The sequence below is a fragment of the Babylonia areolata genome, chromosome 23, assembly GCF_041734735.1.
Source record: "Babylonia areolata isolate BAREFJ2019XMU chromosome 23, ASM4173473v1, whole genome shotgun sequence".
Taxonomy (NCBI): Eukaryota; Metazoa; Mollusca; class Gastropoda; order Neogastropoda; family Buccinidae; genus Babylonia; species Babylonia areolata.
Genome location: NC_134898.1, coordinates 11588560 through 11604566, shown reverse-complemented (window position 1 = coordinate 11604566; position 16007 = coordinate 11588560). Strand labels below are relative to the sequence as shown.

Below are 16007 nucleotides of genomic sequence, written 5' to 3'. Positions count from 1 at the left end.
CTTGGATTAACGTTTTCAAATCCCAAATCACCCTTTTGATCTCTCTCTCACCCTCCTCTCTCTCTCAGTACACACTTATGCACGCACATGCACACTTACTCACAGAAAAAGAGTGAGAGAGAGCTTGAATCGCAGGTTGTGACAATCGTTTCAGTGGTAACGGTTGGTGAATATGAATGTGAACGGTATGCACGTGACGGGAAGAAATAAAAACTAAAAACCAAAAGGCGTGCATGGTCTTTCATCGTGTGTAACGTGCGTTCGTGTTGTCTCCTGTCTTTGGCTGACTGTAATGTTTTTGTGCTGTCTTGTCGGTCTGTCTCCACCTCCGTCTCTTTCCCGTTCATATGCGCGCGCCCGCGTGTGTGTGTGTGTGTGAGTGCGTGTGTGTACGCGTGAGAGAGAGAGAGAGAGAGAGATGTGCAGTGAATATATCAATAGTACACCAGCTTGTCCGAGGCATGGAGTGACACATCACTATGTGTTCACTCTCCGTTTGTGTACATTCAACCATGCAAGCCCCCCCCCCTCCTCCCACAGCAACAAATGCTGTCCCGGGCTGTACAGGAAATATACGTCAATATTACAGGTGTGAAACACAGCAGGGGTCTTCGATGATTGATCGTCTGATGTTCCACAGCTGGCTGTATACCTGTTTGGTACACACACACATATATATATATATATATATATATATACATGAGAGTGTGCGTGTGTGTGTGTGTGTGTGTAAGTACTCAAAAAACATGTTCATGTCTACACTCAGCTGTAAAACACAAATATTTTCTTTATCAGTCAAGTAAACAGCAAACCAATGCAGTAAGCACTTTATATCAGTCAGCCTTCCTTAAAATCTGCAGTAGGTTTTAGCTCTGGCCTCCTATGAATGTTTGAAGCAATCATTCCCCCAATCCCAACATGCCTGAGGATTGAAAACATATTTATATTTCCTAACTCTGCCAAACATAAAAAAGATAAACAAGACCTAATTTCTTAGATGGGGTGTTTATTTTTTGTGTATCTCTTTATCTACAAAAATAACAATCAAAATTTGTTCTGACTGAAACCAACCATGAAACTGTACAGAGAATGCCCTTGCTGAATAATTGTAAAATTGTTTTGTTTGAGTGCACTGAGTATACATAATATTTATGCATGTACGGGTGTATTTGTGTGCACACACACACTCTTCTCTCATCAAACACATCATACATATAATTACTTCACACTGACAGAAGCAATTAACAATTTATTGCATACAATACAAAGCTTCCATGGCAAAAAGCCTTTCAAAGACTGGGTACAGAAGCTGTCATACCTTGTGCAGTCAGATAACTTTTTATCTCATTATACGTCAGCAAAGTGTTTTAATATATGCATTCAAAAAAGGTGAAATAATCACTCTTTTACAGTTTCCTAAAACAGTACTTTTAAAGCCTCACTCACGTACTGTAATATCTTCAGAACTGACTAGATCTATGATAAACTCTATGTTCAGAACTCAGAACTCAAACGTTTTCTATTGAAGGATCAAGATTTTAGGCATGGCCCCATTCTTCCAATCTGTCCTTGCTAATCAACATCAGTTACAATAGCACACATTTATCTGATGGAAAGGGAAGAAAGAGAGAAGAAGAAGAAAACAAAAAAAGTCCTGCAGAAGGAATATGAACACACACACACACAGACTGACAAATGGATAGGGGAAAGAGAGAGAGAGGGGGGTGGGGGGAGTGGCAGGGGGGAAGGGGAAGAAAAATATGTCTTCCCTATGTTCATTTGAAAGAGCCAGTCAGTGTAGCTCTGTTTGATATCCAAACAAAATGGAACAGCACATGGTGGCTTGCATACATTGTGCGTCTAAATGGTGATGCCTCTGCCCAAAATGATTCTGCAGAAAACAATATTACGTTTCCCGACTCTTCTCAACACACACACCCAGGCACATACACACACACACACCCAAACACAAAACCGCTAAACTATCTCCAGTTCAATCCATTCCAGCACTCATCGTCAGGTAACCCAGCTAACAGGAATTTCTGGAACATTCCCTGATGAAAATCATATTTTTTTCTAATTCTAAATCATAAATTGAAGACAGTTGGGGAGTGAGGTTTTAGTTTTGGTGCCCCCAAAAGGAGGAACTTGCTGTAATCCAGTCTGCACAACTTTCTAACTCTGAGTGAATTCAAATTCAATCTCAAGACTTATTCATTTTGCCAAGTATTCCCTTAGATATGTTTACAAGCTATGTGTCTGTGTGGATGGCTGTTTGTGAGCGTGTGGTGTTGGTGCATGTATTGTGCGCTTTTTAAAGTGATTATTATCATCATTATCATTATTATTATTGTGATATTCTATGACTTCTCCCTGTACCATCTGCTCTCACCGGGACTGGTATGACATCACATGATCAGTACCAATGTTATTTGTTGTACAAAGCCAAGAAAAATGCATTCATATCTATCTATCTATCTATCTATCTATCTACTATCTATCTATCCATCTATCTACCAGAAAGAAGGCAATAAAATTTATGTGACCTGCATACAATATCTAAATCTTAACATCTTGCAGCTGACTATCTGTTTGACAAACAGTTTCAACACAAAGTCTACCAACCACTGACAATCAAAAATAACACAAACTGTGCGAAGAAGCACCAGTAATTGTGTAAGCAAACAAGTATAAGAAATTCAATCTGCCTGCCAGCTAAACAGAGACAGTTACAATAAACAGGCAAACAAATAAAAAGAAACAGAGATTTTTTGTTGCAAACATTTATCAAAACCAAAAAGTTCTGTCTCTGTCCATCTTGCACTTACTATCATCAGTGATAGGGACAATGCAATAACTGTTTTTCAATCTTTTATACAGATAAACATACGGTGGATAAAACATGCACAGACTTCAATTTTCTTTCTTTCTTGCTTTTTTTTTTTTTTTTTTTTTTAGTTCAACAACCACCTGGATACATGTTTGGGGGAAAGAACTGAGAAAAGGATACTGACTGTCAATTCTTATAGTTTCTTTCTTGTTCCTTCTAATGCACCAACAAACATGTGAAGGTGCAACAAACAAAACAAGAAATGAAGTTTTTGATCATAATGATAAAGATGCACAATAAAGACAATTTACATCCATTCTACAGATATTTTCATTATCAATGAATCTGTAAGAAAAAAACACAAACCCACATGTCTGTTGCCCCATGTCAGCAACCACATCCGTGCAACAAGCTCTGGACAATAATTTCATGGAACACACGACTGGTACATCAAAACAGCCATCAACACACACTAAAAGGAGGTAAGTTTTTGTTGTTCCTGTTTTTAAAATGAAGTTCTTGCATTAAAAAAGAAAAAAGAAAAGAGTAATTCAAGATGTGTTCATTCAATAAAAGAGCTTAGTGGTCCCAAACTAAAATCAACTTACATATATATATATAGCATGCACACCATGAAAAAACCAAATCAGACCATGCTGCTGACAGTCCAGCTGACCACAAAATGCACACGCCACAGAAGTAACAGATAGAGTGAGAGAGAAACAGAGAAAGGAGCACCATCGTGACATTCTGGAACATGACTAGGGGGCCTAATGGTACACACCACAGGTCATCTAACCTCAAAGGCTCCACATCACGCAACATCATCTTCAAAACATCTTTCACCAATTTGCTAGTGGCAAAAAGAATTTAAATAAGCATCAGGGGTGAACAGCGTTAAGGCAACATCCCATAACACGAACACAAGAAGAATTCTTGTTCTCTTGAACAACAACACGTAAAATCGCTTCAGTGAACAGATGTTAAATAAAAAAAAATATATATATATTTTTTAAACATATAGGAAGTAGAAAAGATGCTCTTTAAATAAATAAGTGACCTATCTTGAACACGTCATGGGATATATACAACACTGCAAAATGTATATGATGGGACAGAACAGTCACACCAACTCGATAATGACACAAATGTTAACAGCTAATCAAAATTAATGATAATAATTAATATACACACTCCATTTACACAGAAGAAAGGAAAAAATCACCAATGCTCATGCATGCATTCATTACACTTGCCATCGTACACTTAACATATCCACTGATACATTTTTCAAAGTAATACAGAAATGGAAAAATGTCAAATACAACTTGGTGAAAAATAAATCTTGGATCTCTGTGTAAGGAAGTTGTAGCAGGAGAGAGAGAGAGAAAGAGAGGGAGAGAGAGAGAGAGAAGTCAGCCTAATCCAGGCGAACTACAGGACTAAGAAACAGCGTATCTGATGGATCATACTGACCAGTTGCTACACTATGTCACGAGTGCCAGAAACTCAGTCTGATTCACACTGCAGTATTGGTGTGTGTGTGTCATGGACTCCAACAAAACAAAAGCTGAGCTGATAAATCATTAAATGAGATTTTTGAGATCACATAATTAGAGAGATCTGTCTTACTGTATTGTGATATGGGGTTTATATATGTAAATATATCTTTAGGGGCTTTTTTGGGGTTTGAGGTTGGTAGGGTTGGACATAGGAGGCAAAACTGTGTTAAATAGTTGTTGCTTCATCTCTCCCCTCTACTAGCCGCTTCCCTTATACCACAAAATTGATGATTAAAATTTTTTTGGGTGTACTTTGTTGTTCATCTACTTTTCGTGAGTGTGTGAGAATAGTATTTTCTGTGTGTCATTGAGTTGATTGATACAGCATAAAACTTCCAATAAAGAAATAGTCTGTGTCCGGTCAGAGTTGAAACTTTGGGCTTTGGTGTTCCTAACATTCAGTGATTATGTTCCAAACAAGGACCACTGACCCCTTGCCATACCTCCGGAATACATTTCATCACACAAACAATTCAAGTTATTCTCTTTGGTTGGGTTAAATCTTGTACAATAAAAATTAAGTTTTTAAAAACGTTTTTAGGATTCTGGCTGATTTTGGGAAGGTGTTGGGGTACCAGTGGGGTGGGGTGTCATTTGAAAAGAAAAAAAAAGTCTAAAATCAAAGTTTATTCCTAAAATGAGATTTAGCATAATTACCATGACCCATTGGTGTGCTCTCCAGCATGGGTCCGATTCCTGAACTGTGCCCAAAAAATGTTTCACTTCTCTTCCAGAAGAAGTGTACAAATGTGGGCTTTGCTCCAAAATTTTTCTCTTCTCTCACAAAACATTTGAGTGCCTGTATCCTCCAGAATATGAGTGTTTTTTGTCTCCTACCAATCATACACCTATTTTTGCACAGCAGATGCTTGTTCTCAAATTCAGTCCATCAACCAATGAATATATGAATCCATGTCCTCTTTTCTTTTTCATTTGTAGGCTGCAGTTCACACATTGATTTATATGAAATATGTTTTCCATATCTGCAATCCATAGCTCACAATTTAGGCATCCATACTGTGATTACAGACAGGCACCATGCTGATAATACTTAAAAAAAGGAATCATTTGTTGTAACTCACCATACACGGATACCATACTGTTACAAATACAAGAGATCTTACTTCATGCCTATATACACATGCAAGGTGGTCTGCACAAAAGATGATCAGAGGTATCTTTGAAAAATCACTGTCCTAATACCCGCAAGTTACTGTGCAGGATTCGAAACTGGCAAACCATCAAAAAGAAAGCCCAACAAATGCTTTAACTCACTCAGGACGACAAGTTTTCTCCCTTGCTTTTCCCAACAGACGGCCCATTTGTATGGGTTTGGAAAAAAATTACAAAAAATACAAAATACTGTGTAAGAAAATGAAACTTTCAGAACTGGTCTATTACGTGTTGAGCTATTACATGTATAAAAAAAAAAAAAATCAAATTTCTCATCTTATTTTTACAGTTTTGCCATATGTAGAAAATACTGCCAATTTTTCACCCCGAATCACCATACCCATGCTCGCTTTCTGCATTAAATTCGCTTTCTCCTTCGTCGTCATCCACCTCTTCAATGTCCAACCCTTCAGTTTGTAGCATTTCAAGTACTTCGGCAACCCTAAAACGTTGCCGTCACTGCCTTGTTCGCTTCACAACATTCTGAGAAGAGCCCGCTTTGCTAACAGGCTGGCACGCGAGCAGACGACCAGTCAGTGACTTTGTCAGCGTGTGTGCAAGACAGGCCACACATCACAGGCTGACCAATCATACTGTTCGATTGTGGAGTGACCCAGAATAGCGCACTCTGCTTGGCTAATCACAAAATCACGTGTACAGCGCATGATGGAATTTTACTTTCGGAGAATGCTATTCCATTCCTTCGTCCGAATCGGAATACGTTTTGTGTAGGAATGCGTGAGCATTCCTTCGTCCGGAAAGAGTTAACCACTCAGCCATCCCACATGCTCTTCAGGTAGCTGACCCTGAGATTACCTGCTGTAAGGGGAAGATCCTTTTAACACTGACACACACTCTCTGTGACACAAAGTTCCCATGGGGCATCTCACTTTCATGTGCTTCTTGGAATTTTCAGTGAAACATATTTATCTACATCATTAGTAATTAACACAAATGACAAAAAAAAAAGAAAAAGAAAAAAGGAGACATGCCTGTTGCTGGAATATTCTGTACATGTATATACATACTAATAAATGCATTCTCAACATTTCTGAATGATCATATAAATATACTGATAAAATTACCCGGTATCTGATATACAGAAGAAAGAGAAAGAAGGGAAAGAAAATCAATGCCATTCAAACACACAACCACTGTCAAAATTGGGAATATCACATGTGGATACACACAGTATACATTTGTGTACATGAGTATGTGCGAGTGTGTGTATAGTTTTTTTCGGTGGGGGGTAGTGCATGCATACACCTCTGCATGTGTGCTTGTTATCAAGCACATGGATGGAAAAAGGATGACAATGTCAAGAGATTCAATTTCTCACTTCCTTCATTTCCTCACACCAAATAATGGTACTCTCTTCCCTCACTCATGGGTCCTCCGAACTGATTCTGATTCAGAATGTCTGGAATGAATCTGAACTCCTACATAACACATGGATACACAAAAACACATTCTACTTTTATACATTAACATCATTATTTACTATAATTATCTCTGTGTCTGTGTTTACATGTGTGGTTGAGGTGGGTGTCTGTGTGTGTGTGTGTGTGTGAGTTTGAGTGCGTGCGTACCGCCATACATGTGCACATTATCATTATTAATATTATCATTCATTGTCCTTTTTAAAAATTCCCTTTTGTACCTTTAAAATCACTTGCAATGTGTGTGTTTGTGTGTGTGTGTGTGTGTGTGTGTGCGCGCGCGCGCATGTTGTCTGCTGTGCAGGCATTTGGTCGTTTCTTGTTGTCTTGTCTGTGTATCTTTGTGTGTGGCTTACCCTGTAGGCATAACTGTGGTCAATCTTATGCACCCTACATAAATCAAGTCCATTCATTCATCCATTACCATTATCATCATCTACTGCTGTACCTACCACCCCTCGTCCCCCTAGTTGTTCAGGACTGTTGCGGTTGCTGTCCGTTGCCATCCCTGTCCCTGTGGCTGTCGACCCGCCGGCGCTCCACAGAGCTGGTGGAGTGGGTGGAGTGGGTAGGGGAGAAGTTGGCAAAGCCAGGCAGGCTTGTCTCCACCTCTTCCTGAGAAATGGCGCCGTACCGACTCGCCTTGGTTGTCATTCTCTTGGCTGCAACCGAACGATCTAAAGTGATGCGCAGTGTTAGAGGTCTTCTAAAGAGCACCGTGAACATTATTAATTACTATTCATACAAAATTCCTTTCCTCACCCAAAGTTCATGTTTGTTTTTTTCCACACACACCCCCTTCACCCTATCCCTCCTAGATTACTTTAAAAAAAAAAATCTCTTTCTCTTCTGTTGTCTTTCATACCCTGTCAATAAACTGCTCTTATCTTAGGCCCCAAAACAAAGACAGAAACATGATGAAACAATATGCAAGAAACACACAGATGCCCACACACACATGCACAAAAGACATACAAACAATCCCATATACATTCTCACACACACACACACACACACAATCACAACACACAAACAATCTCACACACGTTCTCACACACACACACAAAATCACACACAGACATACATAAAAACAAAAGATAACAAACAATAATAAGCAAGTAAACTAAAACTACAGTTTCTTTCCTGTACTCTTTATGCACTGGTTAACACCACAAACATGATACCCTTACCCTTGAAGATCTGCGGCATTCGAATCTTGGCAATAAACTTGCTGGATAAGTACAGCAGAATGGTGATGAGAAAGAAGATGATGGAGATGGCAATGACGATGGACGCATCAGGTCGCGGTCTTCTGCACTCGAACTTGCTGGACCACATGAGCCGAGTGTAGTTCATCTGCAGCATTGTGTGTCCATCCGTTATACTTCAGTGCAGATACAATGTGCTGTCGTGAATTGTACTGTAATGTCATGTACTGTGCTGCATTCTTCTGCATTAGATACAGTCTATTGCACTGCATTGTACTGTAATGTCACGTACATACAGTCTATTGCACTGAATTGTACCGTAATGTCATGTACCGTTCTGCATTTTTTGCATTTGATACAGTCAATGCACTACAGTGTACTGTAATGTCATGTACTGTGCTGCATTCATTTGCACTTGATACAGTCTATTGCACTGCATTGTACTGTAATGTCATGTACTGTGCTGCATTCATTTGCATTAGATACAGTCTATTGCACTGCATTGTACTGTAATGTCATGTACTGTACTGCATTCTTTTGCATTAGATACAATCTATTGCACTGCATTTTGCTGTAACATCATATACTGTGCTGCATTCTTTTGCATTTATAGATACAGTCTATTGCACTGCATTGTACTGTAATGTCATGTACTATACTGCATTCTTTTGCATTAGATACAATCTATTGCACTGCATTTTGCTGTAACATCATGTACTGTGCTGCATTCTTTTGCATTAGATACAGTCTATTGCACTGCATTTTGCTGTAACATCATGTACTGTGCTGCATTCTTTTGCATTAGATACAGTCTATGGCACTGCATGTACTGTAATGTCATGTACTGTGCTGCATTCTTTTGCATTTATAGATACAGTCTATTGCACTGCATTGCACTGTAATGTCATGTACTGTGCTGCATTCTTTTGCATTTATAGATACAGTCTATTGCACTGCATTGCACTGTAATGTCATGTACTGTGCTGCATTCTTTTGCATCAGATACAGTCTATTGCACTGAATTGTACTGTAATGTCACGTACTGTGCTGCATTCTTTTGCATTAGATACAGTCTATTGCACTGCATGTACTGTAATGTCATGTACTGTGCTGCATTCTTTTGCATTTATAGATACAGTCTATTGCACTGCATTGTACTGTAATGTCATGTACTATACTGCATTCTTTTGCATTAGATACAATCTACTGCACTGCATTTTGCTGCAACATCATGTACTGTGCTGCATTCTTTTGCATTAGATACAGTCTATTGCACTGCATTGTACTGTAATGTCATGTACTGTGCTGCATTCTTTTGCATCAGATACAGTCTATTGCACTGAATTGTACTGTAATGTCATGTTCTGTTCTACATTCTATTGCACTAGGTAATTCTATCTGTTGCACTAGATATATTTTATTTTACTGAATCATATTGTGATATTTTCTGTGCTGCATTCTTTTTTTTTATATTTCATTTTATCGCAATAAGATTTGTTTCAAGTGAAACTGTTTCTATGTTTTACACTGTATTTGATTTTTTCCCTTACCCATACAACAATTTGTGTGTGTGTGTGTGTGTGTGTGTGTGTGTGTGTGTGTGTGTGTGTGTGTGTGTTGTTATTTACCTGTTTTTGTAAAGCACCTGGAGGCCTATTTGGAAGCTATGCACTGGTACATGAATTGACATTATTATTACTTTAATTATCATTATCAATATCTCATCATCATTACCACCTTTAATATTCTCATCATTACTGATAATATCATTATTATCATTTATTCTTATCTCCAGCGAACACAAGAACAAGGACCTGAACCTCAACCACCTCCACACCAACACATGTGTTATATTATGTTTGTTTTTTTAAACAAAATTTAAATCAATCATATTCTATATGTAACACACACACACACACACTTTCACTTACTCGCATGCGTACACAGTAATCCCCCCCCCCCCCCCTCGATTTTTTTCCTACCCTCATCTAATATCACTAACAGTGAAAAGACGTTAAACTAAAGAACGAACGAACAAACATGTGGGTACTACACACCATGTCCACCAGGTCCATACAGATGTGTCCGTTGCTGTTGGCCTGCAGGGCAGAGAACTTGTCATTCATCTGTCTGTAGATGGGTCGACACACCGTGCACACCTCGTTCACTCCCTTGCTGTCAAACTGAAACAAACGTTTCAGCTGTTACCGGTCTGTCTCCCTGAACTGTGTGACTGTGAGGACATCAGGCATCAAATAAAATCATGTCGCCTATAACCCAGCTGACCATGAAGATACCATTTCTGGGCTGAATACCTGTCAGTTTTTAAAAACCAGTCAAAGAGAAACAAAAACAATGTTAAAAGATCCGATTCATCTGCGTTCCTTTCAGTCCATGTACATGTCTGTCCTTACTTGGCTATTTCGGCAATCATACCCTGTATTCAGGACAAGTTCATTTTTAATCATATGTTGATAAAATGTGTGTGTGTGTGTGTGTGTGTGTGTGTGTGTGTGTGATTATGACTGAACTATCTGAAGTTGGATGATGATTTGGCATACCCCGCGAAGAATGTCTTTGTAAAGACTGTGGCAGAAATGAACGTGGTGATGAATTTCACTTTGTTATGGAATGCCTCAAATGTGATCAAATCAGAAACAAGTTTATCCAAAAGAAATATACATGCATTTATTCAGCATACAATCATTTTCAACTGTTTTCTGGCAGCAAAAATAATTTGTTCAATTTAAGTAAATTCATGAAGTTAAGTAAAGTTGTGTAAGGTACGATTGTGGCCGCATAACTTCAGTGCGGAATGAAATGTCAGTGATCCCTTGTGCTTGTTGCGTTGCTGAGAATTTCTACAATTTCCTTTTTGTTATACATTACTTTTACATCCTCCATGCCCCCAAAAGGAAATTTTCTTCCTAAAATTACGTTTAAGTAACATACTTACTGTGACCCACTAGTGCAGACTCTGATTCGTGTCTTGTGAAAACTACTACCCGCCTATGCGGAGAAAACGAAAGTACCTATGGCCGATAACCTCCCGAAGTAATGGGTTACTGGATAAAAATATCTTTGTGCCTGTCTATCTGTCTATGATACCCTATATTTAGTATATGTCTATGTGTGTCTGTGCATGTAGTTAGTAAAGACACACGCATAACTGAAATAGCTGTCAGAAGATTATCTTTGGGAAACATTTCAGGATTCTCTGAATAAAAAACAAACAAAAAAACGAAGAAGGAAAATGATGTCTGAAATGCTCACAATGTCAGAGTCGTTGAAGCACCGTGATATGTTGGCCTGCATTTCCCGGAACAGCAGGGTGTCAGTTGTATAGTTGTAGCTGACGTTCCCTGTTGTCGCGTTCTCCTCCACATAGTCAAAGCACTCTGAAAACACACGATAAAGAAATTAGTCTGTTTTGTAAACTACAACATACATTGGACAAGAACCTAACAATGTCAATGAAAGTGATCTCCCTCTTCCATAATTTTGTGTGTGTGTGTGTGTGTGCAATATAATTTGCTATGATATTAAGTGGAAGTAGCAACTGATAATTCAACAAACAAATCAACCAAATGATGAACCAACAGCCTAAATATCAACAAGACATTTGAAAAGAACTGATCATTTATGGATAACACACACACACACACACACACACACAAATCAGATCCACAGATGATATGTAATGTATACACACACACTCAAGTTTTACTTTTTGTATGTGGTATGTGTAACTTTGCATGCATGTCTTAAAAAGGAAATTTTCTATCTAAAATTACGTTTAAATAACATACTTACCGTGACCCAAATAGTGCAGACTCTGGCAGGGGTCTGACATTCCTGTCCTGTGCAAACTACTATCCGCCTGTGCGGAGAAAACGAAAGTAACTACAGCCGATAACCTCCTGGAAGTAGATAACCTCCCCTTTGTCCCGCCTTGTTAAGGTTTGACTGACAATAAAACTGATCCTGATTCACACACACACACACACAACTTGCACTCTTGCCCACATCATACCCCTTGCTCCCCAACACCCCCTGCCACTTCCCACAGCCCAATGTTGCAAACTCACTGAGGCAGTCCGCATCTGACCAGGTGGAGGTGAAGGTGTTGTACATTGTGGTCAGCACGTGCATCCTGTCTGCCAGCAGGAGCACAGGGGCACAGTGCTCATCGTTCTGCACATATATATATATATATCACAACAGGTTTTACAGGGCGGTGTCTCACCTCCCCATTCCTATACAACAGGGCATTTACATTATCACTGTTTTTACCCTCCCATGAAGGCAGCCATACTCCATTTACAGAGGTGTGTGTGTGTGTGTGTGTGTGTGTGTGTTGTTGTTGTTGTTGTTGTTGTGGTTGTGTTACTTTCATGTGATATGTGTTCAATTACAATAAATTATACTCGTACATACATACATACACACACACACACACACACACATATATATATATACATGTGTGTGTGTGTGTATGTGTGTGTGTGTGTGTGTGTGTGTGTGTGTGTGTGATATCAGACTTTTGTAAGAGAGAGTGTAGTGATGAGTTGAACAACCAACTGGCAATCTACCCTTCAGATTGAGTTGTTCGCGGCTGTGGTCTTTTTCCGTGAAGTAGGGTGGTGTGGTCGAGGTGCTGGTTCTCAAAGACTTGAATTTGGTCTATGGATTTCTGTTTATGTCTGTGATCTGGTCATGTGAAAACCCATGTGACCATTATGGATGCCAAAGAATAAGAAACACTACTTTCAGTAGAAATTCTTTCATAATCCATGACAGGTTCAGTACAAAATCATTATCACTTTCTACTAATTCTAGCATCTGTTCTACAGTCACATCTTCATTAAGAAACATTATTAACAGTGTGACATTGTAATGACACATGGAATTTATATGTGAATGAATGTCCATTGATCTGCCTATCTATATAGTATATAGCTTTGATGAAAACTGGACACAATAAAACCAGTGGAACTGATGTGAGAACAGATATAATAAATTATGCCATTAATACAATTTCATCTATAAACTGTGCATAATAGCATAACAGAGAAGAATGTTTGTATGAAGATTTATATTTCTGCTAATATAATTCTTGATGTGGAATGACTGATATTCAGAACAATATATTGTAGTACTTTTCCAACGTAAAATATCATACTTCATACATAAACCTTTGTCTGAATAAAAAAAAAAATGTTTGGAAAAAAAAAGAAACATTATTCTGGAACAAGAACCCCTATCCCAACATTGTGGAAACTTGATATCTTCCTCTGGCCCTGCCATGTCTGTGATAAAATTTAAAAGCTCATGTTGGTTTTTGAGAAACATTTCCTTAATATAAAAGAGGTCCCTGCTGAGCTATGGGTAGGTTCTCTTTGCATGAATAACTGATTGGCAGTCTGGAGTGTGTAACAAGCCCAACGAGCACTACACAGTGCAAAACAGCTGTAGCTTGCTGTACATAGTAACATACCAACAATGCTTCCTTTTGGAAGTAATTACTAATTAAAATTACAACCAACATGAGCACTAAAAAAAGTTTGTTTTTTTTTAAACCACCTTCCCACCCCTGATACAAATACAGTTTTGAAGGTTAAAAGTTTAACCAAGACTGTTTTCTAATGTTTCCTCACTTACTTTATGGAAAAATGAAGGCATCTGGGTTTGCATTTATTATTTAATATATATATCTCTCTCAGTCTTAGTCTCTCTCTCTCTCTTTCTCTCTCTCTATATATATATCAGTAAATTTTACAGCACCTTCAATCCTCTTATTCTTAAAGTGCTACACACACACACACACACACACACACACACACACACAATGCACCCACATCCTCAGACAACTCTTGCACAATAAACTTACAAGCAGGTCATTGTAGAGGTTTGTGAAGTGAGTGTAGTGCACAATGCACTTCTCACACAAGCGGAAGGGGCGGGCATGGTCAATCAGGCAGTGGGTCAAATTGCCTCCCTGATCAGCCAGATTGTGCATAATATCATGGCAGATTTCTGTAATGTTCTCCATGGGCTCGTAGTCCTCCATTGCCAGTAGTCCATCCAGCTGTTTCTCTGTGTGACTGTAAGGTCTGTTGAATAATAACAATAATAATAATAAACAATGGTAATATCCACAATGTTTCCCATCAAGATGGAATTAGCAGTGTTCACAACAAGGCATGGACGTTCAATCCATCTGTCACACAGAGGAGTAGAAGGGAAGAAATGTGGATATTGCCGAAACAATATATTACGGTATACATAATAATAATAATAATAATAATAATAATAATCTAATGGTACACTACAGGATCAGAAACTGGCAGAACATTGTGCTACCAAGATTGACAGGTAGCATTTAAAAAATTTTCTATAATTTTTTAAACAGATCAATGATTATGACAAATAATGTAGATTACACATGTAGATGTAATGCCAAATAGAGTACATGTGCCCAGTGTGTGGTGAATTGTGTTGATCTGTATGTGTGTACATGTTCGTGAACTCACGTGTTTAAACAACAGACAGGTTTGCATAACTTTCCATAAGTGACTAAAATTACGTGTACCGACCGCCGTGTTTTCTAAGTTCATGTACATGTTTGTTTTTTTCTGTGGTGTTGTATTTGAGGGTCTTCCGTCTTCATCCCCAGCCCCCTTCCCTGACTCAACGGCACCAACTCACACATCTCATATTATACATGATATTGGTAAGACGGATCACCGATCAGAGTTAGTGTCTGTCACCTGTCGTGTGCTGAGCGAAATCAGTGACTAAAACTTACGCTTTTGGGGCGTCGATCTTCCAAGTCATCTGGAAAGGCAATGGTTCCGAGGCATTAAATGCATGGTATTTTATACTGAGTGCTTCATTATGAACAAAAAAGAGAGTCACAACCAGAAATCTCAGTGGAAACATGGTGGACAACTTCGGTGCATTCGCAAGGCGCATCTGCAATCAGTTTGTTTGGGTCTGGTCATGTGAAAACCCATGTGACCATAATGGACACCAAAGAAGCATTTACTTCTCAAACACAGAGGAAAGGCCAAAACATGGGAAGACATGACTGGATCTGTCTCCTTGGTAAACACTGTATGTCACTTCCTTTGGAGTGACTAGAAAAGAGAAAGAGAGAGAGATAGATAAATAGGGGGTGGGGGTGTTTCCAGTTGGTGTTCTAACGTCTCCATCTGTATAGACTTCATCCTATGCTGCCATTAAACCAACATATCTCGATTTGGATGAAAACCTGTCCAGCACCGTTCATATTATAAACAGACAGATTATGGGCAGATCGAACCGTAGATAGACAGAATCCTACTGATATATGGAATTGTGTACATGCGTACAGAAATGTGTGAGTATGCACGTGTACTGTTGCATGTCGTCAGTGTGTGCATGTGTGCATGCCTCAGCGTCAGTGCATGTTTATTCCCTGTACCTCTCCAAAAAATGAAATGAAATTATGGTGCTTAGAGCCACGCCGACCACTAAGGCCATCTCAAGGATATCGCCGCGTCAATAACTACTACAAGGATAAAAAAAACACCAACCAATTAAAACGAGTCACCACTTCAAACTTTCCATTCCAAAGTTAATAAAAAAAACTTCCACAGTTTAAAACCTTCAAATCTGGTTAAAAATGTTCACTTCTTTTAAGAAGTCCATCAGCGCCCACGGAGGGACATCACGAAACAAAGTCTTCAAAGAAACCGCCGTGTAATGTCTGCGTCTAACGTCATGCAGATCCCAACAGTCAAGGAGCACATGT

General features: G+C 38.8%; 1 protein-coding gene across 1 annotated transcript; it reads right to left on the bottom strand.

Annotated features, from left to right (window-relative positions):
- Positions 1–1234: 1234 nt before the first annotated feature.
- On the bottom strand, positions 1235–15206 carry LOC143297818 (osteopetrosis-associated transmembrane protein 1-like). Its single transcript, XM_076610326.1, has 7 exons — positions 15021–15206; positions 14103–14325; positions 12301–12406; positions 11486–11610; positions 10270–10395; positions 8195–8360; positions 1235–7666 (listed from the first exon to the last, which is right to left on the bottom strand). Exons 1-7 carry the CDS (start codon positions 15185–15187, stop codon positions 7479–7481), a joined length of 1101 nt encoding a protein of 366 aa, XP_076466441.1. The 5' UTR covers positions 15188–15206; the 3' UTR covers positions 1235–7478.
- Between the last annotated feature and the right edge of the window lie 801 nt (positions 15207–16007).

Coding starts and splice junctions, on each gene's coding strand:
- LOC143297818 (XM_076610326.1), bottom strand. CDS start 15,187: ATGCGCCTTGCGAATGCACCGAAGTTGTCCACCATGTTTCCACTGAGA. Junction 11,611..12,300: donor GTCAGATGCGGACTGCCTCA/GTGAGTTTGCAA, acceptor GTGTGTTTTCAG/AGTGCTTTGACTATGTGGAG. Junction 8,361..10,269: donor GTATGGACCTGGTGGACATG/GTGTGTAGTACC, acceptor ACAATGCTGCAG/ATGAACTACACTCGGCTCAT.